At 34.9% G+C, this 24,361-nt stretch overlaps 4 protein-coding genes across 5 annotated transcripts; 2 read left to right on the top strand and 2 right to left on the bottom strand.

Annotated features, from left to right (window-relative positions):
* Window positions 1-7,388: 7,388 nt before the first annotated feature.
* On the top strand, window positions 7,389-13,004 carry LOC101214660 (transmembrane protein 147). Its single transcript, XM_011654091.2, has 7 exons — window positions 7,389-7,567; window positions 10,742-10,811; window positions 10,950-11,009; window positions 11,733-11,847; window positions 11,990-12,105; window positions 12,281-12,405; window positions 12,560-13,004. The coding sequence occupies exons 1-7, from the start codon at window positions 7,491-7,493 to the stop codon at window positions 12,681-12,683; spliced, it is 687 nt and encodes a 228-aa protein (XP_011652393.1). The 5' UTR covers window positions 7,389-7,490; the 3' UTR covers window positions 12,684-13,004.
* Window positions 7,936-10,595, top strand: LOC101214420 (pentatricopeptide repeat-containing protein At1g14470; the record flags this gene model as incomplete). The annotated part of the gene is made up of 1 exon (XM_004147780.3): window positions 7,936-10,595. A coding segment is annotated over one exon (2,304 nt), but the record flags the coding sequence as incomplete, so codon positions are not given.
* A 1,087-nt stretch (window positions 13,005-14,091) lies between the features above and the next one.
* On the bottom strand, window positions 14,092-17,494 carry LOC101214902 (B3 domain-containing protein Os11g0197600). The gene is made up of 8 exons (XM_011654579.2): window positions 17,490-17,494; window positions 17,337-17,420; window positions 17,138-17,198; window positions 16,483-16,888; window positions 16,045-16,247; window positions 15,367-15,895; window positions 14,986-15,152; window positions 14,092-14,838 (listed from the first exon to the last, which is right to left on the bottom strand). The coding sequence occupies exons 1-8, from the start codon at window positions 17,492-17,494 to the stop codon at window positions 14,509-14,511; spliced, it is 1,785 nt and encodes a 594-aa protein (XP_011652881.1). The 3' UTR covers window positions 14,092-14,508.
* A 1,289-nt stretch (window positions 17,495-18,783) lies between these two features.
* Window positions 18,784-23,639, bottom strand: LOC101215138. Of its 2 annotated transcripts, XR_969132.2 has the most exons (3): window positions 22,990-23,639; window positions 19,478-22,835; window positions 18,784-19,115 (listed from the first exon to the last, which is right to left on the bottom strand). XR_969132.2 is itself a non-coding variant. In XM_011654090.2 (2 exons), the coding sequence occupies exon 2, from the start codon at window positions 22,586-22,588 to the stop codon at window positions 19,742-19,744; it is 2,847 nt and encodes a 948-aa protein (XP_011652392.1). In that variant the 5' UTR covers window positions 22,589-22,835; window positions 22,990-23,639; the 3' UTR covers window positions 18,976-19,741. The 2 variants fall into 2 exon arrangements, 1 of the variants encoding a protein (XP_011652392.1); XM_011654090.2 differs by having other exon boundaries at window positions 18,976-22,835.
* Between the last annotated feature and the right edge of the window lie 722 nt (window positions 23,640-24,361).

The following is a 24,361-nucleotide window of genomic DNA, read 5'->3' as shown; positions in this document are numbered from 1 at the left end:
GGCCTTGTATATTTTATATTGTTGTTGATGTTTTATATCCTAGGAAATACAATACTAAAAATTCCATATTAATGTTTTATTTGCTGAATGATGGGTTTAACTTGCCATTTTTCATATAGTAGAACTGAAAACACCAACAATTACTTTGATTTAATCATTTAATTGATTCACTATTTTTGTCAATGAAACTGAAATCAACTACTAAATTGATTCACTATTTTCTGAATTATCCTCTAAATGTCTCAGAAGATCAACTTCAAACAAGAAGAGTCAGTTGAATTGTGGCCTTTTCTCAATTTAGTTTAAAAGAATATGAGTTTTTGCCTATTATAATTGTTTGATTCAATCGAACTTCTTTGATCTTGAAACGTAGGTTTTGAATCATATTTGCTGTATGTTAAGTAATAATTATCCTTTTTTCTTATTGGAAATCTCTTAAAAATAATTTAATTTAGTACTTTTTCCTTTCACTTTATAGTCTATTGTTTCTGTTATTTATAGTTTCCATTTCTCTTTTGATTTAGCTCTACCTGGCTATGAATTTTTTTCATTTGCACCATAGGGTATATATGAGATTGAAGGTTCTTAGAGATGCAATGTGTAGTTCTTAACAAATGGTACAAAGAACTATTCAAAATCCTAATGATGCTATTATGGTTTTGGATGTTTGTTAGATTTCAATTTTTGGTTGCTATGGCTGCTTTTCCAAGCTTTTCAGAAATCGAGTTTTTGTTTATTTAGTTTCTTGATATTCAAAGTTGAGTTTTGATATTGTTTATATTAATGGGTTTATGACAGTGAGTCAATCCTCTTTGGCTCTTCTGTATGGTCAAGGAAATGAGTGAAGAAAAAAAAATGCTAGCTTATCTTAGGTTTTCTACATCTTAATTGTTGATTATTTAATGTTATTTGAGAAAGAGAGCATTATTTCTGCACCACTGTTACAGACTCAAACTTTGTTTGAACTTTCTCATATTCTGCTACCAAGTTTCCATTTATGAAGGCAGATGAAAAAGTTTATTGAATTTGAGTGTGTCGGAAATTGCTCAGGCAAAGATGTTTTGTTCACAAGATCTCTAGATGTTGAAATATTCCTTGAACTTAACCTTATTTGTAATGCTCAATCCTTATGTTTATGTGATTGTAATGAGATGACTGTGGAGCATTTGATATATATATATACACTTCATGTAAAACATTTCTTAGTTAGCTTCATGTTTTATAGTTAGCTTCTAAATTTGACTAATTTTAGAATGGATAAATCTTTCCCTCCTCCTCATGTTTTGTAGTTTAGCTTTCCAAATTTGATTAGTTTTTAGAATGGACAAATCTTTCCTTTAGTCTCTATTCCCTTAAACAAGTTCTTATTGATCTTGTGCTATACTCTCCCTCTCCTTTCTTCTCTCTTTTGTAGGTTTTGGAGAAAGTTAGTTTCTTCCAATGCCTATTATTCCGCATTTAACACAATAATTGTACCATAGAATACCATTCTGGTATGACTAACGTAGTAGCAGATGCATTAAGTAAGAATTTGAGATATTTGAAGAGTGCCTTGTGTGGTATTCGAACAATCTTGATTAGTGAGTTAAGAGGCTTCAAGACAGTTGTGACTACAGAGAGTTCAGAGAGTCTTCTAGCTCAATTTTAAGTTCGGTCTTCTCTAGTAGCATAGAGTATTATGAGACAAAAACGATAGGATAGTAACTTACAGAAGATGATCGGAAAGTCAAAGAAAGGCCCAAATGCAAAATTTGAGTTGAGAGCAGAGGGAGCGATAGTTAAGCAAGGAAGACTATGCGTTCCAAGTATTTGTGAGCTTAAAAATGTTGTACTAGAGGAAACTCACAGTTCAGCTTACGCTATGAATCCGAAAAGCACCAAGATGTATAGAACTCTAGAGAAGACTTATTGGTGGCCTTGTATGAAGTGGGAGATAGTTGAATATGTTGATAAATGTTTGATTTGCCAACATGTTAAACTAGTGAGACAGGGGCTAGGAGGACTCCTTAACCCTTTGCCATGCCAAAGTGGAAGTAGCAGCACATTACTACGAATTTTCTGTTTGGATTACCCCGTACTTCTAGTGGACATGATGACATATGGATAATAGTAGACAGACTCACTAAGATAGTACGGTTTATACCAAATAAAGCGACATTCACACTAGATTAACTAGCTAATCTATACGTTGACAAGATTGTGAGTCAGTATAGAGTACTGGTGTCCATAGTTTCAGATAAAGATCCAAAGTTTACTTCTAAGTTTTGGCCTAGTTTGCAAAAAGCATTGGAAACAAAGTTGAAGTTTAATACAACTTTCCATCTCCCGACATAATGGTTAGTCGGAGAGGACCATCTAGACCTTAGAAGACATGTTGAGAGCATGTGTCTTTTAGTTTAAAGGAAGTTGGGATGCCCACTTATCACTTATGGAGTTTGCTTATAATAACAACTATCAATCTAGTATTGGCATGGCACCATATGAGGCGCGTTTTGTATGGCAGACTATGCAGAACTTCTGTGCGTTGAAATGAAGTGGGAGAGCAAAAGCTAGTTGGTCTTGGGTTAGTACAAATCACGACATATAGTATTAAGGTGAATTATAAAAAATAGAAAATTTAACAAAATATTTACAACATATAGAAGTTTTTTTAGATTATATCAATAATAGACATTGATAGTCACTGATATGCTTCTATTAGTGGCATTGATAGACAGTGATAAAAGTCTATCAATGACTATCATTGAAAGAATTAAAAATTTTGCTATACCTTGTAAATATTTTAATTTATTTTGTTATTTTTAAAAATGTCGCTATATTAAGTTGATTAGTGAGAACTTGAAAATGCCTTAAGATTGACAGAAGAGCTATGAGAAATTGCCAAAAATGAGATTATTTTGAAGGGTCTAAAAAGTTTTGAGACGGGTTTTTAAAATCAGAAGAGTTTTAGGACAAATAAGCTGTGAAAAGTCTATATTACCCTTTAATTAAAAAAAAACCCTAAAAAATTAACTTTATGTCATTCTTCTCATTTTCCTTCTCCCTCCCACTCTCTTCTAGTCTGACTTCAACTCTTCTCCTTTCTCAGTCGTCGTCACGTCTCCTTCACTGCTTCAGGCCTCCGTGGTGGTTAGTTCATATGTGGCGTGGAAGATTCTCCACTGGAGATGCACCGAGAAATGCATATTGATGCCCTATTTTCCTCCCTCTGAGCCTCTCAAGTTCACCATTGCTCACTGTATCTTCGACACTAGCAACATTATCAAATTGCTTCTGGTACTTCCTTAATCCCTAATTTTCTATTTCTCTCTTTCAAATTTCGAGTGTTATCTTCTTATTTCTAGGTTTAGAAATTATGAATTTCGTTCTGAAAATTGAAAATTGACCTTAAAAACTTAAGGAAAAACTATCGAATTAGTTTGGAAATTCTGTTTGAGTAATTGAATTATCTCTGGCGAGAATGAAGTTAGTACTGAAATTGATCAAACGAAATCCTTATAATCTGTGAAGCACAATCCTATTTTGTTTGATTAATTTTGCTGGATGAAAATTTGGAACTATTATATTCAAACATCATGAAAATTAGTAGAATAAAATGAAAGCACCCCAACTGTTTTTAGAGTTTGAATGTAGCACTTTTTAAGAGGTTAGGAGTGAAATGACTACTTAAAAACCTTTTAGGTGGGTGAGATTTAAAAAGTGTCATTTAAGCAATTTTTGGATGCTTTTGGTAGCCATAGTGACATGAACTTCTTGTTCCAAAATGTGGTAAGTACCTAACTCAAAATTTTTAAAGCATTCATTGAGTTGGTTCCAAGTTTATTTGTTTTAACTCTGCACATTTTTGTTTTGCAGTATGCTCAAATAATGTACTAAGCTTCTCACTTCTCAGTCTCCATCGAAGGTTTGTCAGCGAGCAATAATTTAACATGATCCCAAGAAAATTGGGTGATTAGTGGCTACAAAAGAGTCATGGTGGGTCATTACAATGATCGCAATACCAATATACCAATAGACAACCTATTGGATTTGATATACACTATTAGGATGTTTTGTTTGTGGTCACGTTTTGTTTATCTGATGAAATTGTATTATCTTCATTTTGTGCATAGTTTCATTTGTGTACCAAGTTTTAGTTTGTTGAATATTTATATGTTAGTTGTATAAAATAAGTTGAAAACTATTAATTATATCTAGTTGTGATAATGCAAATTTCAAGTTAATAGTTCTTTTTGGAGTTAATTACAAGTTGCGTATGAGGGGTCCCAATGACCTAGATTTTGATCTTTTTATTCCACTATATCATTGTGATTTCTTCTTTCTCTTCAACAAGTGTTCCTATGATAGTACTCATGAATGATCATTATGCAGAACCATCAGCTAAAAACTTGCTAAAACATGTTTAAATCACTGTAAAATTTTAATTTTGCAAGTTGTGAGAATGGTGCGAGATGCAAGATAGGTGCGAGATAGTAGTTGCGAGGTGCATGCGAGATAAAAACATAAGGGCTTAATAAACAAGCACAAAATCACTCTAAATGACTTAGAAGTGGTAACAATTTGATTGTGAAACTCATAGTGAAAGTTTGAAATGTGCGAGATGCTGCAAGATAGTTGTGAGATGCGTGCGAGGTAAAACATAAGGGCCTGATAAACTTACTAAATATGTACACCTAGGGTTCGTTTGGATTGAATTAAGAAAAAAAATGTTTTTTAATAATACATTTCCTTTTAAACACTTTTTTGAAATGAGTTTAAAATTTAAATACTTCATGTTTGGTTAGAGTTTTTTATAAGTATTTATATGTGAATTTGGTTTTAAAAGATTTCTCCAAAATATATTATTTTGTAAATGAATTTTTAAAAAATGTATTATTTTAATTTGCCAAACACTATCATTTTTTTCAAAATAATTTTTTGGCAAAATTAAATACTTTATAATCTAAACCAAACACACCCTTAGAAGGGATAGCAATTTGATTGTGAAACTCATTGTGAAAGTTTGAAACGTGCAAGATAGGTGCGAGATGCTGTGAGATAGTTGCGAGATACGTGCGAGATAGTTGCCAGATGGCCTAATTATCACCCTTTTGGTTTTATATTTAAAAAATAAATGTACGAACTATTAACAAATGAGAATGTTGGAAAATGGACAAAATTAGCACCATTTTGGTTTTATATTTAAAAAATAGCACGATTTTGGAAAACTCCTCATTTTATTTTTCTCAATCAATCTCGACCAAAATCGACCCCAAGATTTTTCCCCCAAATTTTAAAAACTACTCCAATAAAATTTATCAGTCTCTCTCGATTGAGATTACCACCAAGATAGTGATATAACAAATGACCAAAATACCCCTAGAATACCAAGCGTTTGATATTCTCACAAAATCCATTAAAGCCTCAAAAGTCTTCATGTTACTATCAAGAACTAAGCAAAAACCCTTCCAAAATCTTTCAAATTTGTCTGATTCTTGCTTCCCCACGTTCGAATAAGGTGAGTTACTTTGTTTTTAGTTTTAGTTTTTAGTTTTTTAGTTTATGTTTTTAGTTTTTATTTTATGTTTTTAGTTGTTTAGTCGATGTTTTTAGATTTTTAGGTTGAAATATGAGGCAGATGGAAAATTTGATGTAGTTATTGTTGAGATGTTGAGTTAGTATGGATTTATGTTATTGCTTATCATAAAATCCTTCAAAGAATCACAACTTGTTTCATGAATCTTAGTAAGTGCAGATGATGGATATCAGGTTGATTTCGTCTGAGATGGATCTTAAGATTACCACACAAAATGCATGCAAAACCTTAATCTCGTGCCCTTTTGAAGCAATGTTACTTGAGTTCTATTGCTTATTCATATAATCTTGGCCGAGAATGGCCTAAGATGACCTCGAGATTAATCACACAATACTAATTTATGTGGTTTTTTATTTGCAGATGCCTCTTGTCACGAAGATCAATTCTAAGAAAATTTTCTTGGACCTCACATATTGTTCGCACTTAGCAAAGACAGTGTCACACATAAAAAATAAGCTTGTACCTAAGTAACTACACATGTTCATTGAATGAGTCGAGGTTGATGGTCCAATTGGTTTCTAGATCAAGAGCACATGAAGTTGTTTAGACAATAATATGTCGTCGAGTTATGGGCAGATAAAATATTTTGGTCTAAATATGTTGTAAATTTCTTGTAATCAATTGAACCTTCTAATTCTTTCACTCTTGTAATAAAGCCCTTGTTGTAATAAATGAGTCTCTTAAATTCATTCCTGCAATTACTATTTATTAAAACGCCTTGTACATAATAGCAAAATGCATATCTCGATGTAGTGGTAGCCTGAGATCCACCAAGATCTATTACTTATTGCTTCAGAGTATATAACTAGGGGCGTCGTTGTCCAGAGATGTCTGAGTTTTAATATGGAATTCACATAAGTAATTTCTTGGGGCATCTCTTAGGTCATGTTTTCCCGAGATGACCTGAGTTTTAATATTAGGAATTCACATAATGCATATCTCGGGACATAGTTGGCCCGAGATGCCCCAAGTTTTACATACTCAATTCACATAATTCATATCTCGAGACATAGTTGTCTCGAGATGCCCCAAGTTTTAAATAAGGTCCCATTTTAATATCTTTATTGCATATGTATAAGTTTTTGATGCATTATCGTGTTTGAAAACGAAACACATATAAGATTATATTAACTTCATTCACAAACTATAAAAAAAATGCAAAATATAACAACAAAAATGTACTATTATTACTCAACAAGTCTGACTCTACATGTCTTCCTACTATGACCTGAGATTCATCATCTACAATTACCAAGATTCATGAAACAAGCTGAAATTCTTCAAAGGATTTCATGATAAACAATAAACTTAGATTAACTTAGCATCTCAACAATAACTACATCAAATTTTCAATCCACCTCATATTTCAACCTAAAATTCTAAAAACATAGACTAAACAACTAAGAGCATAAAATAAAAAACTAAAAACTAAAACTAATAACAAAGTAATTCACCTTGTTTGAATTTGGGGAAGCAAGAATCAAGGAAATTCAAAAGATTTTGGGAGGGTTCCTGCTTAGTTCTCGATAGTAACATGAAAAGTTTTGACGATTTAGCACGTTTTGTGAAAATATCAAACGGTTGGCATTTCAAGGCTATTTTAATCATTTGCTATATCACTACCTCAGTGATAATCTCAGCCGAGAGGGACTGAGAAATTTTATTGAAATAGTTTTTAAATTTGAGAAGAATATCGGTTCAATCTATGTCAAAATTGATTGAAGAAAACAAAATTACTAGTTTTCCAAATCTGTCCTATTTTCTAAATATAAAACGAAAATGGTGTTAGTTTTGTAAATTTCCTACATAGTTATATTATATATATATACACTTTCGGACTGATGAGCGAATATCAAAAGGGGAGGGCTTGGCCGGATCGCGGTGGAGTTTTGAGAGAGAGCAAAGCAACGGCGGAATGACGGTATTTCACTTCTTCAACTGTGCCATTCTCACTTTCGGTCCTCATGCTGTCTACTACTCCGCAACCCCCTTGTAAGGATCTCACTTTCTTCTTTTGATCTCTTCTTCCCAATACTACCTTTTCTTGAAATTCTACTCTCTTTGCTTTCTTTGAATCCGAATTCGTGTGGAGCTCGTTTTAATATGGGACTGATTCTTTCTGTTGAAACCCCCTCTCTTTGCCTTTTTTCTTTTTAAATGATTTCTTGATGTTTTGTTTGGGCTGTTCAATTTGCATCTGTATATCAGAGTTATCTTAGATAATCTGTTTAAAAACAAGTCTCAAATCTTGTAAACTACTGAAATGACTATCAAGATTTGATCCGGATGCCCCAATTCTGTTCTTTTGATGACATCAAATTGCAGTAATTAATTAGAGTAGTGGAAACGGTTTCTATTGAAAGTGCAACGTTCTAATTTCTCCCATGTACGAATTGGTCGCCTTAGCTTCCAAAATAAGCAATATACGTCAGTTAAGACAATTCCACGGGCATCTTGTTCACAATTCCCTCCATTCTCATAACTACTGGGTTTCTCTGCTCCTCATTAACTGTACCCGTCTTCACGCTCATCCTGCCTATGTGGATTCTATTTTTACCTCCTCGCCGTCCCCCGATGCTTCTGTTTACAGTTGTATGCTCAAATATTACTCCCGCATGGGTGCGCACAATCAAGTCGTTTCCCTCTTCAAATGTACGCATTCTCTAAATCTCAGGCCTCAGCCCTTTGTTTACATTTACTTGATCAAGTTAGCTGGTAAGTCTGGCAATTTGTTCCATGCTTATGTCCTGAAGTTGGGCCATATTGACGACCACTTCATCCGTAATGCTATCTTGGATATGTATGCTAAAAATGGCCAAGTCGATCTTGCCAGGAATCTGTTTGAGCAAATGGCTGAAAGAACTTTAGCGGACTGGAATTCAATGATTTCTGGCTGTTGGAAATCAGGAAATGAAACTGAAGCGGTTGTGCTGTTTAATATGATGCCTGCTAGGAATATTATTACATGGACCTCCATGGTTACTGGGTATGCCAAGATGGGGGACTTGGAGAGTGCTAGAAGGTATTTTGATGAGATGCCAGAGAGAAGTGTAGTCTCATGGAATGCAATGCAATCAGCTTATGCTCAAAAGGAATGTCCAAAAGAGGCTTTGAATTTGTTCCATCAAATGCTGGAAGAAGGGATCACTCCTGATGATACAACATGGGTTGTTACAATTTCATCATGCTCTTCCATCGGTGATCCTACCCTTGCTGATTCAATTCTAAGAATGATCGACCAAAAGCATATCGTTTTGAATAGTTTTGTCAAGACAGCTTTACTTGACATGCATGCAAAATTTGGTAACCTTGAGATTGCTAGAAATATCTTTGACGAATTGGGAAGTCAGAGGAATGCTGTTACTTGGAATATCATGATCTCAGCTTATACGAGGGTGGGAAAACTGTCATTAGCTCGAGAGTTGTTTGATAATATGCCAAAAAGAGATGTTGTTTCATGGAATTCGATGATAGCTGGCTATGCACAAAATGGAGAGTCAGCCATGTCAATTGAGCTCTTTAAAGAAATGATTTCTTGTATGGATATACAGCCAGATGAGGTTACCATAGCTAGTGTTTTGTCTGCTTGTGGTCATATTGGAGCTCTAAAGTTGAGTTACTGGGTTCTAGATATTGTTCGAGAGAAAAACATTAAGTTGGGGATCTCAGGATTCAACTCTTTGATATTTATGTACTCTAAATGTGGAAGTGTGGCAGATGCCCATAGGATATTCCAAACTATGGGGACAAGAGATGTTGTTTCTTTCAATACACTGATTTCAGGATTTGCAGCCAATGGTCATGGGAAGGAAGCGATCAAGTTAGTATTAACAATGGAGGAAGAAGGAATTGAACCAGACCATGTCACATATATTGGTGTTTTGACTGCATGTAGCCATGCAGGGCTGCTGAATGAAGGTAAAAACGTCTTTAAGTCAATTCAAGCACCTACCGTGGACCATTATGCCTGTATGGTTGATTTATTAGGAAGAGCAGGTGAATTAGATGAAGCCAAAATGTTGATTCAATCTATGCCGATGAAACCCCATGCTGGTGTTTATGGCTCTTTGTTGAATGCCAGTCGAATTCATAAAAGAGTTGGGTTAGGAGAACTTGCTGCTAGCAAGCTCTTTGAACTTGAACCTCAAAACCTCGGAAATTATGTTCTACTTTCTAATATATATGCCTCATTCGGAAGATGGGAAGATGTTAAAAGGGTTAGAGAGATGATGAAGAAGGGAGGTTTGAAGAAATCAGTTGGGATGAGTTGGGTGGAATATAAGGGTCAAGTGCATAAGTTCACTGTGGGCGATAGATCACATGAACAATCAAAAGATATATATAAATTGTTGGCTGAACTTGAAAGGAAGATGAAAAGGGTTGGCTTTGTGGCTGATAAAAGTTGTGCACTTCGAGATGTTGAGGAGGAAGAGAAGGAAGAAATGCTGGGAACTCACAGTGAGAAGTTGGCCATTTGTTTTGCTCTCCTTATAAGTGAAGTGGGGACAACAATTAGAGTAGTAAAGAATTTGAGGATTTGTTTGGATTGCCATACTGCTATTAAGATGATCTCAAAGCTAGAGGGAAGAGAGATCGTGGTTCGTGATAATAATAGGTTCCATTGTTTTAGTGAAGGGATGTGTTCTTGTCATGATTACTGGTGAATCAGCAAAGAGCAACTTTATGTATAAAGTTTACTTTCGAGAAATTGTAAGCCAAACTGGCCTCCTATAGTAATGCATGAAGATTACTATACTTGTCCCCATCCTCAATTTTTAGCAGAAAAATACTTATTGATTAGGTGTGAAAAATACTTATTGATTAGGTGCGGGGATCAATATCAAAGAGCATTATCATCTCTGTGACCTACCTATTAGAGCCGTAGGAGTTTTATATTTTCATTTTTTACTTCGGTGTTATTTTGTACTTTATCCATTCACAATTCAATGGACCTGACCAGCTCTATCAGTCCATAATATTAATGATAATAATAATAAGAATAAGATATTGGTCTGAGGAATCTTTTAAAGACTTTATGGAGAAGTAAATCTATGATACAATTGTTCATGGAATTGTTAAAAGCTTATGCTAATATATGTGGCTCTGTCATAGTTTTGATTTATCTAAAATACAATTTCATTTTCACTAAGAACTCTAGCTATGCAGATCTGAGTATGATACACTAGGAACATCAGTCAAAGCTGCACTTGTTTATCTTGGAACTGCCTTAGTAAAGGTTAGTGATTTCTGAACACTCCCAAGTCCAAAGTGGATTTGTGACCTTGAATTTCTGTTCCAATTTTTTGCTATGTTATTGTTATTACTAGAGATACTTCTTGATTCTAATTGGTTTCTTTCTCTGAATTCTCATCAGCTTGTATGCCTTGCAACTTTTCTTAACGTGTCAGAGAATGACTCCTTTGACCCATATCAGGTACCGACAATCTTTTTGTCTATACTTAGTGAAATATCATCTGTGAAATATTGTGGTTCCATCAAGTGTATTGACTGTTCCTGAAAAAGAAAAAAAAAGTTAGAATTCCTGTTATCTTATAGTTACAATTATGTTCTTAATCTATGTATAATCATTCCTGTATGAACATATGTATATATGTATGTATATATAGATAGACACACACATGCATATTATTCACACACACACGCATCTCCAAGATATGTAGTATTTTGGTACCTTTCGCTTGTCTAAATTCTACAAGTAGAAGGGTTGAGTTAGTCTATCGTTAGAAAGTCTTATATATGGAATTTCTGTTTAAATAGAACATGAGTTAATAATTATGCTATGCCATTGGAATGAAAAAGCACCACCTTCCTAAGATTCAAAATTTGACTACTCGAATCAAAGTAGTATTACAGAACTGTTCTTAGTATCAAATTGAAAAGGGATCATTTGGAAAGTAGTTGCAAGGCTCTGTTTATAGAACTAGCCTTGTTTTCCTCCGCATTTCGCGTCTTACATCAAATGGCCATATATCTGAACTAAATGGTATGGTTCTTTTATTAGATTCTCATATCAAATGTACTGATACTTCCAAGTTTCAACTGAATTCGCCCTAGTTTTAGGAAATTTCATTAGAAACAGGAGCTTATAACTTTTGCGATTGCCGATGTTTAACAAGGTATAATTCTTGTACCTCAGGAACTGTTGAAAGCGCTCATCGGTTTTATTGATGTCGCTGGAATTTACTTTGCTTTGACCCAGTTGACTTACCGAAATATATCCCAGAACCATAAATTTCAGGCAGTTGGACTGGGTGAGTTCATAGTCAATTATTGTAATTATTTTCTTGATTCGAAAGATTTATACAGTTATGACCTCTTGATGCTTATTTATTTCCAGCTTTCAATATTTTTTCAATCTTTAAACAGTGCATGGCCTTGTTACTCTATCTGCAGGTTGGGCGTTCGCCGATTCTGTCTTGCATAGATTGGCACCACTTTGGGTAGGGGCCAGAGGACTGGAGTTTACTTGGGATTACATTTTGCAGGGCCTTGAAGCTAATGCAAATCTGGTTTTCATCTTTCTTCTTCTTTACTTCTAAATATTCTTAATTTGGTTATTTTACCGTTGATATGATCCTATTTTATTTCCAATAAATTCTTGGGATCCTTATTTTGGATTCTGATTGAGATATCCCTAAACTTGACTGTTGCTTTCTCTAATTTATTCTCCCCAATTCAATTCAGGTGTTGAGCATATCTCTTGCTGCATTGGGATCTTTGATGTGGCTGAGGAAGAACAAGCCCAAAACTCTAATTCCCATAATATATGTCTGTGCACTGATCGTAGCTACCATGCCATCCATCACAAGGTATTCCATCCATCCATCCACAACTTATTTACCTGCTTTTGATTATATAAGCATCAGTAGGCAAGTAAAATAATAACGTTGTAGATTCAAAACTTACAATAAGCTTAAGTTATACGTGGAGATAGTAAAATAATAAAATAATTGTGTTTTGCAGCTACTTAAGGCGAGGAATGGGTTGGCATTTTCCAAAGGTGGTGGGATTTGAGCTCTTCACCTCTCTGGTGATGGCTTTTATTAGTTGGCAGCTTTTCTCTGCTTGCCAGAGGCCCTCTGTCTAAGGGTCACCCTCTACTTCTGAGAGGATATATTGAGGCTGGACGTGATTGACTTTTGGATACGAACCAAACCTTCTTTTTTTATCATTTGCAATATCATAGTGTTGTTTAGTTTCAGATTTAGTTTTAGTTTTTTCCTTGTTTTCTTTTTGGACATTCTGAATGGGAAGTAAAAGCTTAGCTTGGCAGAGACAATGTGATCTTTACTCTTTTTCTTCCCTAACCAAAGGAAAAAGGAATATTTGGTCTTTTTCAATTCTTCTACTTTGGAAAAAGGGATTTAAAGCAATCCCTGGTTTTAGTAAAAGCAATGCCTTCTATGTGTCCCGCTTCTCATGATTTAACCATTTTTTTTTTTTTTGAAATTTTACATAAACGTACTAAAACTATTTTAAATGACAATATTTTTAAAAAAACTTTACAAATATAGAATAAATAGTAGTTTATCTTTTAAGTTGTGCGATAATATTCTGTGTTTTGTAAGTAATAATTTATTTTGTTATATTTGAAAATATATCAAATAGTATCCTATTTTTAGCGACGTGTTTAATTACATATAAAATCAACTATTTTTTTATAAATATTTTATGGTTTGCCTTCAACCCTTTTTCTATTCTTTTACAATTTGTTTATTTAATTCAAAATCGTATATCGAATATAAAATATCTAATTTTCTATCTTTTTTTTTGGCTGTTATTTAGTTATTCAAGATTATTGAAAAATATTGATATCTTGAAAAATATTGAGTAGCAAAGTTTAAGCGATCAATTGTGTACTATAAAATCTTGAAAAAAATCATTTAGATTTAATCCAAATTGTACCAAAACATTTCCAAATTGTACCAAAAAATTTGAAAAGAATTGTTTAAATTTGTCTACCCAAATTTAGCGATAATATAAAAAATAATCAAACATAAACGATTGTTTACCAAATATATTATACACATGGTTAATTAATATGTCAATTAAAAAAATAATCAAACATAAACGATTGTTTACCAAATATATTATACACATGGTTAATTAATATGTCAATTAAAAAAATAATCAAACATAAACGATTGTTTACCAAATATATTATACACATGGTTAATTAATATGTCAATTAAAAAATTTGTGGATGTTTTACCGTGTTATATCTTTGATAAAACACCTTAAATATACTCAATTTGTATTTTTTTTTCCTTTTGCTGTAACATATGAAATAGTTTTTTTTTTTTCCTATTCATACCAATTTTGCATTTAGCACCAAATAACAATATTTACAAAATAAAACAGTAATCTGAAAAATAATATTTATTAAACGCAATTATTTTATCCACTTAAATTCTCATCAATTTCACAATTTTATAAATTTTGACTCTTGCATCATCGCAATTTTTTTTTCCTACAAATTTTGGATGAGAAACGTAGGGTAATATGTAATTTGGCAATACTTTTTTTTATATGTAATTACATTAGATGATTAGAAGAAGAAAAAAAGGTTAGCATCATAACCACCTCGCTTGAACAGAATCTGAATCTGATATTGTACAATTGTGTTCTTGTGTTCCAAAAAACTGGCAGAATAAGAACATATTCACTAGTTCCATTCAAGTAAACAGCACAATGTGGGAATCGGATTGTACCTTTCATGACTTGCAAAAGGTTAGAGTTCACAAAGCTTGGTCTGAGTCGGGTAATGATCGAGAGTCCTCAGCCCCAAAGAGAATTTGGGGGGGAAAAGATGGCCCGATGACCTTATATAATAGCAAAGGAAACTCTAGCAATTTCTGAAACGGAGAAGAAACTTTATCATTGAGAAGAAATGAGCAAGAGTACCAACCTTATCATTGAGAAGGATGATTGCTTGTCGTTGGTACACTAGCTAATTCACTACAAGTTGTAGCTTCACTGCTGAGCTCAAACCCTTTCTTACCGACTCCGGTTACATGTACATACAATTCACACTTGCCCACAAGTTCGAATATGCAGATATCCCCCATTTGGATACCATTGTCACGAACAAACGACATCCAACCACCGCAAAAGGTATGCATCATTCGCCCCATTGAGTCTGGTACCGAGTTTACAGTCCAACATCCCCCATTTGGACCACGAAGTACAATCTCAGTTCTGATGTTAGGGAAATGTGCTGAAGAAAACTGATGAGGGATTTTCTGCAACGAAGAATGCCAATCAGTCCAACGAACTTGAAGCAAAGAACATTTCGAAAACAACTTCATAAACAATATTTGTATCTCAAACCTGAAACTTAACCAAGTACATCAATATAACAACATTTTGATCCAAAATAAATGACTTACCAGAGTATATGAACCACTTGTGTTGAACTTTTTCATGATTCTGACAAAACTTGGAAAACAAGAAACAAACGACTTAGCAGCCCTTTCTTCATCACGTGCCAACATTGCTCGCAAACCAGGTCTAGCTGGTAATATGAGATCACCTTTGACACTGGTTCTCTGATTAACTAACCATAAAAAATTTTGGAGTCATAATTCTTGGACGTTACAACCAATTCAGACCATCTTTGAAAAAAATTATGGAAACATTACAGATACTCTAAGACACAGCAATCGAACTATATAGATATATAGAAAAGGTATGAACTTCACTTTTAAAACAACAGAGTTGGCATCATCACATAAAAAGGGACATTACTTGCTCATATAGAGAAACCTTACCCAAACGTTTAGATGGTTTCTTTGATGGAGAACAAACCATAACTTTAGTAGACACCTTTTTTGCACTAGAATGTTTCTTAGTATCATTGCAGAAAGATTCTTGCCATGATTTCAAACATTTTTTATCAGGTATTTCAATCCTTTTGGAGCGTTTCGAATGAACTTTATGGGAGTTCCCATTCATTTTCTTTGGCAAACCTTTGAGAGCTTTACGAGGAATTACTGCATGGCCAGTACCTAGCCTATTAAAAGATCCATTTCCACTTTGATCCTCAGACATTTCCTTTCCAACCCTGAAGATGTGAACACACAATTCACAATCCCGGACAAGTTCAAAAACACAAATATCACCCATGTTGATGTCATTCCCACGCACAAAGGCCATCCATCCTCCACAGAGAGTATGACTTGTATGCACTCTCGTTGTAGGAACAGAATTCACTGTCCAGGATTCCCCTTTCAAATTGTGAAGAACTAACTTTAATTTGCAGCTAGGAAGATGTGCCATTGAAAATTTGTAAGGGATATTCTGCATCACAGGAGGACAGCATCAGGCTAGTTCAACTGACATTCAAATGAAGGCAAGCTGCTTTACCATCATCATGAAAGAAAATGACTTTTTTTTGTCTTCGTTACTACTTTTTTCTTTCGTGTTTGGGTTGTTGGGGGTTGACTCACCAATGTATATGAACCACGAACGTTGAAGCTTTTCATGATTCTCACAAAATATGGAAAATTGGAGCTAAAAGTCTGGGAAACTTTCTTTTCATCCTGAAATGATAGTGGTAAGGCCGGAATTTTATCGCGTGTAGTTATGTCATCAACTTTACTGATCCCATTCTGACCAGCTACACTTTTATGATCCTCAACAGTTCTTATTGCTGGAAACAAAAAGTAGGAGCCAATTAGATTCTAATCAAACTCAGATAACTCAGGAGCTGACATTCTACACAACTATAGATAAATCACTAGAAACAATTATTTCATCCATGTATTCTCTTCAGAGAATGAATACTTTCCTCCTCATTTTAAAATTAATTATGGAACTACAATATCAGCTGCTGAAATGTTCCTGCACGTTTTAGTCAAAGACCAGATGACTAGAACTCAACTTACACGGTAGGTTCTCCCTGATGCAATCTAAATTTACATCAGAAATGCTCCTCGTTTTCTTTGTCACATCTTGCTCGCGTGTCTCTTGGGATGAATGATCCTCCTCCCTGTCTCTTTTATGGCCAGTGTTATCTTGTCTGAATTGAGAAAGAAATGCACCTTCTTTCTCACATGCACTCTGATCAAAAACTTGCACATTGAAATTCAACTCGCTATCATATCTAAAAACCAAAAAATCACCACATTCTAGGGCGTGGTCTCGTGCAAAAGTTGGCCATCCATCACAGAAGAACAAGTTGTCATTCTCCTGGATCAAGTTAACATGCCAAGTTTGGCCACTAGGACCAATTAACACAACTGATCGGCCTATTATTTCTTCCAAGTGTTTGACAAATTTCAAAGGAAGTTTCTGCAATATTATGAAAATCCAATCAGCACAAAACAATGCAATAGATCTCCACAAAACATAAACGTCCCTACAGATTCATCTATGACCTGAACTTAAAACGGATGGACATGGACATGGACATGGAACAGCTATTCCTCATAAGATACACCAAAAAGGTAAATGATGCAAAGTCAACAACAATGTCACGTGGAATGATTTAAACCTCTATTCAAAGAGAGATCTGCTTCCTCAAAATAATGAACTACAAACCTCTTTACAAACCAGAGACAAGGAAGAGAAATGAATCCCTAAATTCTGAAAATCCTTTTCCCTGATTGAGCGGAAGATAAACATATTTCAGAAATAAGTTTAATCCGGTTAAGCTGAAAAATGCATGCTCGAGTAAACCTAATTTCTCAGACAATGAGAGAAAGCACAACCAGAAGAAGGCGAAATCCGAAGAAATTACCAGTCGTTCTGAAGAAAGAGTGGAGGAATAGAAAGTATAGAAGGAAGGGCGTCTGGCGGCCACCATTTCCCGGCGAGACTCCGTCTCCGACATCAAACCGCATGAACAGGGTCAAGTAAAAAAGGATTAGAGAAATATGTTGGTGATACAAACGACATTGAAGAAATTATCACCAAAAAACAAAACAATGATAGGAAGAGAAAGAAGAAAAGGAAGAAAAAAAGAAAAGAAAGAGAGTACGAAGAAGCGAAGATTAACGGAGAAATCATGTAAGGTTCCGGCCGCTTGAAGGAGAGATTTGAGTTTCAAGGGATTCTGGCGAATGAACACGGTAGTGGGAAGCGCTTCCGCGGCTGCCACGATCACACGTGTGACTGTGTCAGTAATCGTACGTGCTTATTTTGTCTCTGAGTGTGATTTTTTTTTCTTCTTATTTTCATTTTAATGTGTTAAGTTTTTTTTTTAACTTTCTCCGTTGTAAAAGTATAAAAATTGTGAATAGGAACTTAGCTCAACTATCACTTATATAGAAAGAACATTTCAAATAATCTCATTCAACGTCTCCAAATGAAGAGAGTAATAGTAACTAGTGTTCTAATTAGGTTTCCAAATATTTATTCTCTTCTTTACTACAACTAACTTTTTTCTTTGTTTCTTAACATCTTTTACGTGGATGATTATAACTTAAAAATATGGATGATTATAACTTAAAAATATATTTTTAATTGTTGTTTTAAAAAAGAAAACGGTTTTGGGTATGTGCATTCAACTTATCTTCCTATCTTGCTCTATAGTATTGGGTGTGTGCGCCATTATGCATTTTTCAAATTCTTTTTGGACCTTCTTCCTTGTCTTCTTTGTATTTATTGTTCTCTTAACTTTCTTATATTTTGATCTGGTAAATTTTCCAGTATTAGATTTATATATTTTTTTAATTTTTAATACGTAAATTAAATTAGGAAAATTGTACAAATTTACAAACTCAAAATTTTGCAAATATTTTATTTTATTTTACTATTATTTACTTTTTAATATTGCAAATTAATATAGTTGAATTATGTGCAAGTCAAAATCTTTTGAAACGATGTGAGAAATGGATTTATCGGTCAAATTTGAACAACACTCGAAAGATAGATGCAACTTTGTGTTTTGTATTTAGTCATGCATTGTATAATTGATATGAAATTTTGATCCTTTTTTTTTTTTTTTTTGTCTAATGTATGGTATTTTTAATATATATTAGACTATTACAAGCAAAGAAAAATCAAGAAACAATTTATGTTTCTATTTTTTTTACAATAAAAAAGAAATAATTATCAAACATTTTTCTATTTCTAAAACAAGAAATTGAAAATTAAAAATAGAAAACAAAACTAGGAACGAAAAACAAAAAACAAAAACATTATGAAAGGGACTGTAAATTTTCCACAGCTTAATCATTAGAAACTTGTAAAAAATAACTCCCAAGTTAGTGTTGCTTCATCATATCCTTATTTGATAACAAACCCAAGATGACTTGAAGTACATAATTGACAAAAAAAAATGAACCTCCCACTAATCTAAAACAGTAGATATGTGTGTTCATACATATAAGGATATAATGAGTATTAATCATTAAACTAAAAAGAAAAACATAAACTTTCCAAACAAACTGAGATGCTTAGAATAAAATGTTAAATGCAGCTAACTAAATCAAGAAAAAGAAAAATAGTGTACACATGTCCAGTTGACAAGATGGGAAAGGTTTCATTGTTTTCTGGCTGTTTTTTCCCCCAATTCCTATCACAGCAGAGAAAATATATATCAGCAAAAGAAAGGTTCGCCAAAGTGGCAAATTGTGTAGTTGGACAGAGTACAAACTAGGTGGACTACAAAAACATGGGTCGGGCTAGCTCATGTTGCACCCAAGTTTTTCCCTAAGTTTACATTCATCCTTGCAAAGAAATGCAATCAAAATAGAAGATCAAAGGCAAAAACAAAGACCATAGATTCTATATCTTTAAGTAAAATGCACAAAAGATTTACAATCTCAAATAAGTTTGTAAATTAGCTGTGGGCAAAGTTAAAAAGCACCAAGTACCTAGCTTCCAATCTTGTATATTCTAAACTAAGAAGATCAATTAGTGGCAGAGAACCCAAACCTTTCCTCATCTTTTTTGTTTTGCCAGAAGTGATCCAGTTTCATATTTCACAGCACATGGCCACAACCATCACTGCATCGATGCACGGATGATAAAGTTTAAGAGCGCTCACTCGAAACAAACCGTGTGCTTGTCTAAGTCAGTACGAACAAATTATCATCTGCTTGGCAGGAAAAGTTGGACTTTTAGCAGGCTGTGCTATACTTTGCAGCATCTCCTGATAAATGAGTTCAACTTTCCAATTTCCACCAGGATATGCGCACTCTAAAACATGCTCCCGCGATAGGATTCCAAACTCTCAGGGACGGGAGACAAAGTATTGTTTTCAAGAAATGATGGATTCAGAAACTTGGCTATGAATGCCCACATTTTATAAACATCATCAAAGTTGGTAAGGAATCCAAGGGACGCTGTGACAACCTCGACCCGGAAAAATAGTTTCTTCCTGTTATGGCCATTACCCATAGGTTTACACAATGCCATGTCTTCGAGATCATACTGTCCAGAATTCTGCTTCGGGACGTCCACTGCCCGCACATGGCTGAGAATGCCAACTCCAAGAGCTATTCCATTATTTTCAGCTAGTTTTTGTACAACTTCTGGATGTATTAGCCCTCTACCGTTGCTCTCTTTTACATTGAAAGCAATAGCAGCACCTCTTTCATACTTAATCTTTGGTCCATACAGTTGTACAAGGTGAACCCCTACATCATCTTGCCCGGGTAATCGGAGTTGAAGTAGCGAAGTGACGAGCCAGTTAATGAGATACCTTTGACGGAGGGTAGTCTTGTTGAGGCCCAACATATCGATATGATCAAGATGCCGACAAATCATTTCAGGCTCCCTCCTTCCCCATTCTTGCTCATCGACGTATTCTCCGTCACTCGTTGATTCTTCATTGCCAAAGGCTGTACACGATGTTTCACCAAGCTCGAACATCTCGTTCAAACTTTCTTTTTCATTATATTCTACTCTAAATGATACTCGGCGACCCATGCTTATCGCTCTATCTCCCTCTTCTAAACCAAAGAACCCACGTTCAGAAAACCTACTCCTTTCTCTCCTACCCAACAGTCTAAATTCCCCCTCTGTCTCTCTTCTTATGGCACTTTCCTTCAGGTCATTGAAGGCACCAGATGTTGTGGAATTCGAACGCTTCAGATCCCGAAATTCAGAAGTATGATTTACAGGATGGATTCCATTTGATGCAAAACTCAACCTAGCCGATTCTTCTCCAGTTTCTGAATCCTCTTGAATCTCACTAACTACATGAGAATCCCTTAAACTTCCAACATTTCCGCAGCAAGAGTCTTGTTCTCCAGATTGATCTTCTTCGGGAATCCCCTCCACACAGCTGAAATCCTGTGACATTGATAATACAGCTGCATCAAAAGACAACACCGAATCATTACGATGCCTTGCATTCGCACGCTTATCATCACCACACATCGGACTTTTCAACAACCTAGATGCTGGTTTTGGTGAACGTTGCCTATTGTTCCTCTTTCCAGAAAACCAAGATGGTGGTAAGGGCGACCATGTTTTTTGCTTGATCAGATGGTCAGAATTATCAGAACCAAAGGGACTCTGACCCAAATCAATCCAATATGAATTGTCTGACGACTCATCCTCACTGAAGATTGGACTCTTCATTACCTCACCAATTGAGATGCTCTCAGCTTCCTCAAAAATGGTACTAGCCCCATCCCTATCCGAGCTATTATTATCATGCTCCATCTCAGTCTCAAACACATCCCTTACCTGGTTCGGTGTAAACACACCCGAAAAAGCAGGCATTCGTGACTCCAGATGCTTCTCAGTTTCAGAATCCTCATTGATTACATCATCATCTATTCCAGCCAAGACATCCAGACCGTCAATCGAATCACCAATATACTGAGGAAAAATGGGAAGTATCCTCACCATTCCTGTACCAGTCCGCCCAGATTGGCTTTGCAAGCTCCCTATAACAGATTTCTTAATCAACAAGCAGCCAAACCCAGTTGGATCAGACCCGAAAACACGATAAAACGAGGTGATGATAAAATCTGGCCTGAAGAGGGAAAGCCCCAATGAATCCATGTCCTTAGGACCAAGTGAACCTGCATCAAGCAATACATGCCAATTGTTCTGCTGGGCAAGCGCCATCCATTGGTAAGAATACTTTGCTCCTGTAACTCTGGACTGAACAGGAAATACAAAGAGTCCAGCAACAGAATCCTTCTTCCTCTTCCTCTTGTTTGTAATCTGTTTCCTCAGCTCCCTTGAACAGAGTCTCAATGTTGGCCACTTAAACCATGCACTGTAAACCTTTGCACCTCTCTCTTTAGCACTTTGAGCCATCCAACTCACAGATTGACTCTCATGATCAAACATAGTCAGCAATTTCTTATTAGTATGAAAAGGGTAAGACTCAGATAAGAGCTTAAAAGCCGATCCTCTACTAACTGTAAAAACAAGCCCATATTCATTCTCAGAAATGTTCAGATAATCCATAATCCTAGTCTTGATATCATGTTCAATCGTTCCCTTCTCAGCGCCGCCGTATAGCGCGTGGTTGCTCAAATTGGCAGTGATTTCAGAGAGAGTAAACGCAGAAGATTCCCAAAATTGTTGTGTTTGAATGTGAGAAAACAAACCAAAACCACAGTAATCAAGACATACCTTCGAGAACGACTCTGAAAGATGTTCATACTCTTCTGATCTCAACTGGTCGATTTTTTCCGACGTTTGAAATTTTGGGTACATAGTGAGGAATTTGGTGAAAGCATCAAAGAGATTCGGGATCAAATCCTCCGTGCAATAAGTCCGGTCGGCGGCAAGTGCGGTGGCGCGTAGAAACTCCTTTTGAGCATGAAGCCGAGCGAAAGATCTTGACCGTCGAACATTCCTGTCCTGATCTGGCGAGTCACAGTCAATGTCTCTAGTTTTTGCGAGAGAACCATCTTCAGAAGCTTCTTCCAATGCCTCTCTGAGCTTGTTTTCTTGCAATTGCCTGAGAATAGAGGATTTTCGCCTCTCTGTTACACCAGACCCATGTCGTTTCCTTGTTTTCTTGTCCATGATTAAAGCAGCGCAATGGGACAACGGCTTCCATAGTGAAAGATGCATGAATTCTACATAAAACCAAAGAAATTGTACACCTCCACTTCAAAAAACTCAGGCTTTAAACTACCAATTTCGAAAGCAAAAGGAGGGTTTCTGATTTTCCGAGATAGAGAGAAGAAAAAAGGTGGGGGGAATCAGTTGCTTCTCTTTTGTTTCGCTTTTGGTTTTTCAATTAAACTTAGCAAGGGCAATGCATTAGGTCACATTGCTCAACTTTTGGTACATTGCAGGGAAGCCTTTACTTTATCACCTACAAAAATTCAAACAGCAACAAGAATTAATGTCCTTTCATTCAGGGCTGAGAAAAACTTTTGCGAGATCAAAATTAGTGGGTGGTCTTAAAGAATAAAGGAAAAAAGATGTCAAAGAAGAACGAAAAGGGTCATCAGACTAAGCGACGTTACCCTTTAATGCGATCAGAGGAGAACCACCTTAACTTTCTTCAAGGGCCCATCACTGAAAATGGTTTTATTTCAAATTTCAGCTCCATCAACAACAACTCATTCAAAATTTCAAAAAAGATGCAAAACCCAGATTCAAAGTTATCCCAAACAAGATGACTTTTACTTTTCTGAACTTAGAATCCCAAAGATTACTGAAAAATCCCAGATACCCATTTTCATAAAGCTTTGATATAGAACCTAGGAAGCATTTTAATATCCAGACACAAGCCCAGAAAGATGATTGTAGGAACAAAAACAATCAAACAAAAAAGGAAGTTGACAAGAGAATGGGAGATATGAAATATGAAAAAACAAAAGGACGTTGTTGGATTAAGGCATAGGAGGAAACATAAGAGCAGAAAACAGCATCCAACAACTCCACCAACCACTCCTCCACTTTGTTCATACATTCTCTCAGATGGAAGTAAATGCAGAGCAAAAACAAAAGGAAGAGAGAAACGAAGAAAAGAAGGGAGAAAAGGGAGTTTTGAAAATCCCATCAATTTCCTACATTTACTATGGCAGTCAATACAAACATGTCTGCATTGAATGCTTGTTCGGTGTTTCTTTCACATCCCCCACCATTATTACGCCTCCATCGTTAAATGAATCCATCCAGACCCCTCTTCCTCTATTTCACCAATGGTCCACTTTTGCCTAATTGCCCTTTTCTTTTTGTTTATTTCATTCTGGATTCAAAATAAAAAATCTCTTGTTCTTTCTTACTCTCTTAAAGTGTATATATTGCAGTTGTGGAATGTCTTCTTCAATTGAGTCATGTTGACTAAGACTACTTGTTTGACACCTAAAAGAAAAATGGAAAATGATTGCATGTCAACTTACATTTACTAAATTAAATTGATGACTAAATGATAATGAACTTCAATCACAACAACCTATGATTGCTTATACTTACTATTGTCAATTTTGTAAAATTTATGGTTATTGTTACTGTTATCTCTATCTGTTAGGAGTCAAGTGATATTAACATCCATATAAGTAAATGTAACAATAAAAATGCAAAAATTGAGTTTTTTTAATTGCAAATTTGCATTATTTTTATAATAAATATGTGAATTTAAAAATTATATATAAAAGAAAGAATAATATTGTTATGAAATATTGGTGAGAGAGTAACTGATTTTGTTTTATTTTTTAAAAAAATATTTATTAGGTAACAAATAAGACTCACAAACAAGTTAAAGTTATACCTTACATCATTTTTTTTTCTCTTTTAAAAAGATTATTTCTTTTTAGAACTCGCAAGCTACGCCAAAACCAAAATTTAGTTAAAATGAATCTAAATTCGATATATATTATAATATGACACTTG

This window comes from Cucumis sativus, chromosome 3, assembly GCF_000004075.3.
Source record: "Cucumis sativus cultivar 9930 chromosome 3, Cucumber_9930_V3, whole genome shotgun sequence".
NCBI classification, from domain to species: domain Eukaryota; kingdom Viridiplantae; phylum Streptophyta; class Magnoliopsida; order Cucurbitales; family Cucurbitaceae; genus Cucumis; species Cucumis sativus.
The sequence above is the reverse complement of the archived record's forward strand: the minus strand, read 5'-3'. Positions and strand labels throughout refer to the sequence as shown.

What these genes read in the sequence shown, in the direction of transcription:
- LOC101214660 (XM_011654091.2), top strand. Translation starts at nt 7,491, where the DNA reads ATGACGGTATTTCACTTCTTCAACTGTGCCATTCTCACTTTCGGTCCT. An exon ending in TTGGAACTGCCTTAGTAAAG is followed by an intron (nt 10,812 to 10,949) that starts GTTAGTGATTTC and finishes AATTCTCATCAG; the next exon opens with CTTGTATGCCTTGCAACTTT. An exon ending in ACCATGCCATCCATCACAAG is followed by an intron (nt 12,406 to 12,559) that starts GTATTCCATCCA and finishes TGTGTTTTGCAG; the next exon opens with CTACTTAAGGCGAGGAATGG.
- LOC101214902 (XM_011654579.2), bottom strand. An exon ending in CATCAGGGAGAACCTACCGT is followed by an intron (nt 16,248 to 16,482) that starts GTAAGTTGAGTT and finishes TTTTGTTTCCAG; the next exon opens with CAATAAGAACTGTTGAGGAT. An exon ending in CAAGTGGTTCATATACTCTG is followed by an intron (nt 14,839 to 14,985) that starts GTAAGTCATTTA and finishes TCTTCGTTGCAG; the next exon opens with AAAATCCCTCATCAGTTTTC.
- LOC101215138 (XM_011654090.2), bottom strand. Translation starts at nt 22,588, where the DNA reads ATGCATCTTTCACTATGGAAGCCGTTGTCCCATTGCGCTGCTTTAATC.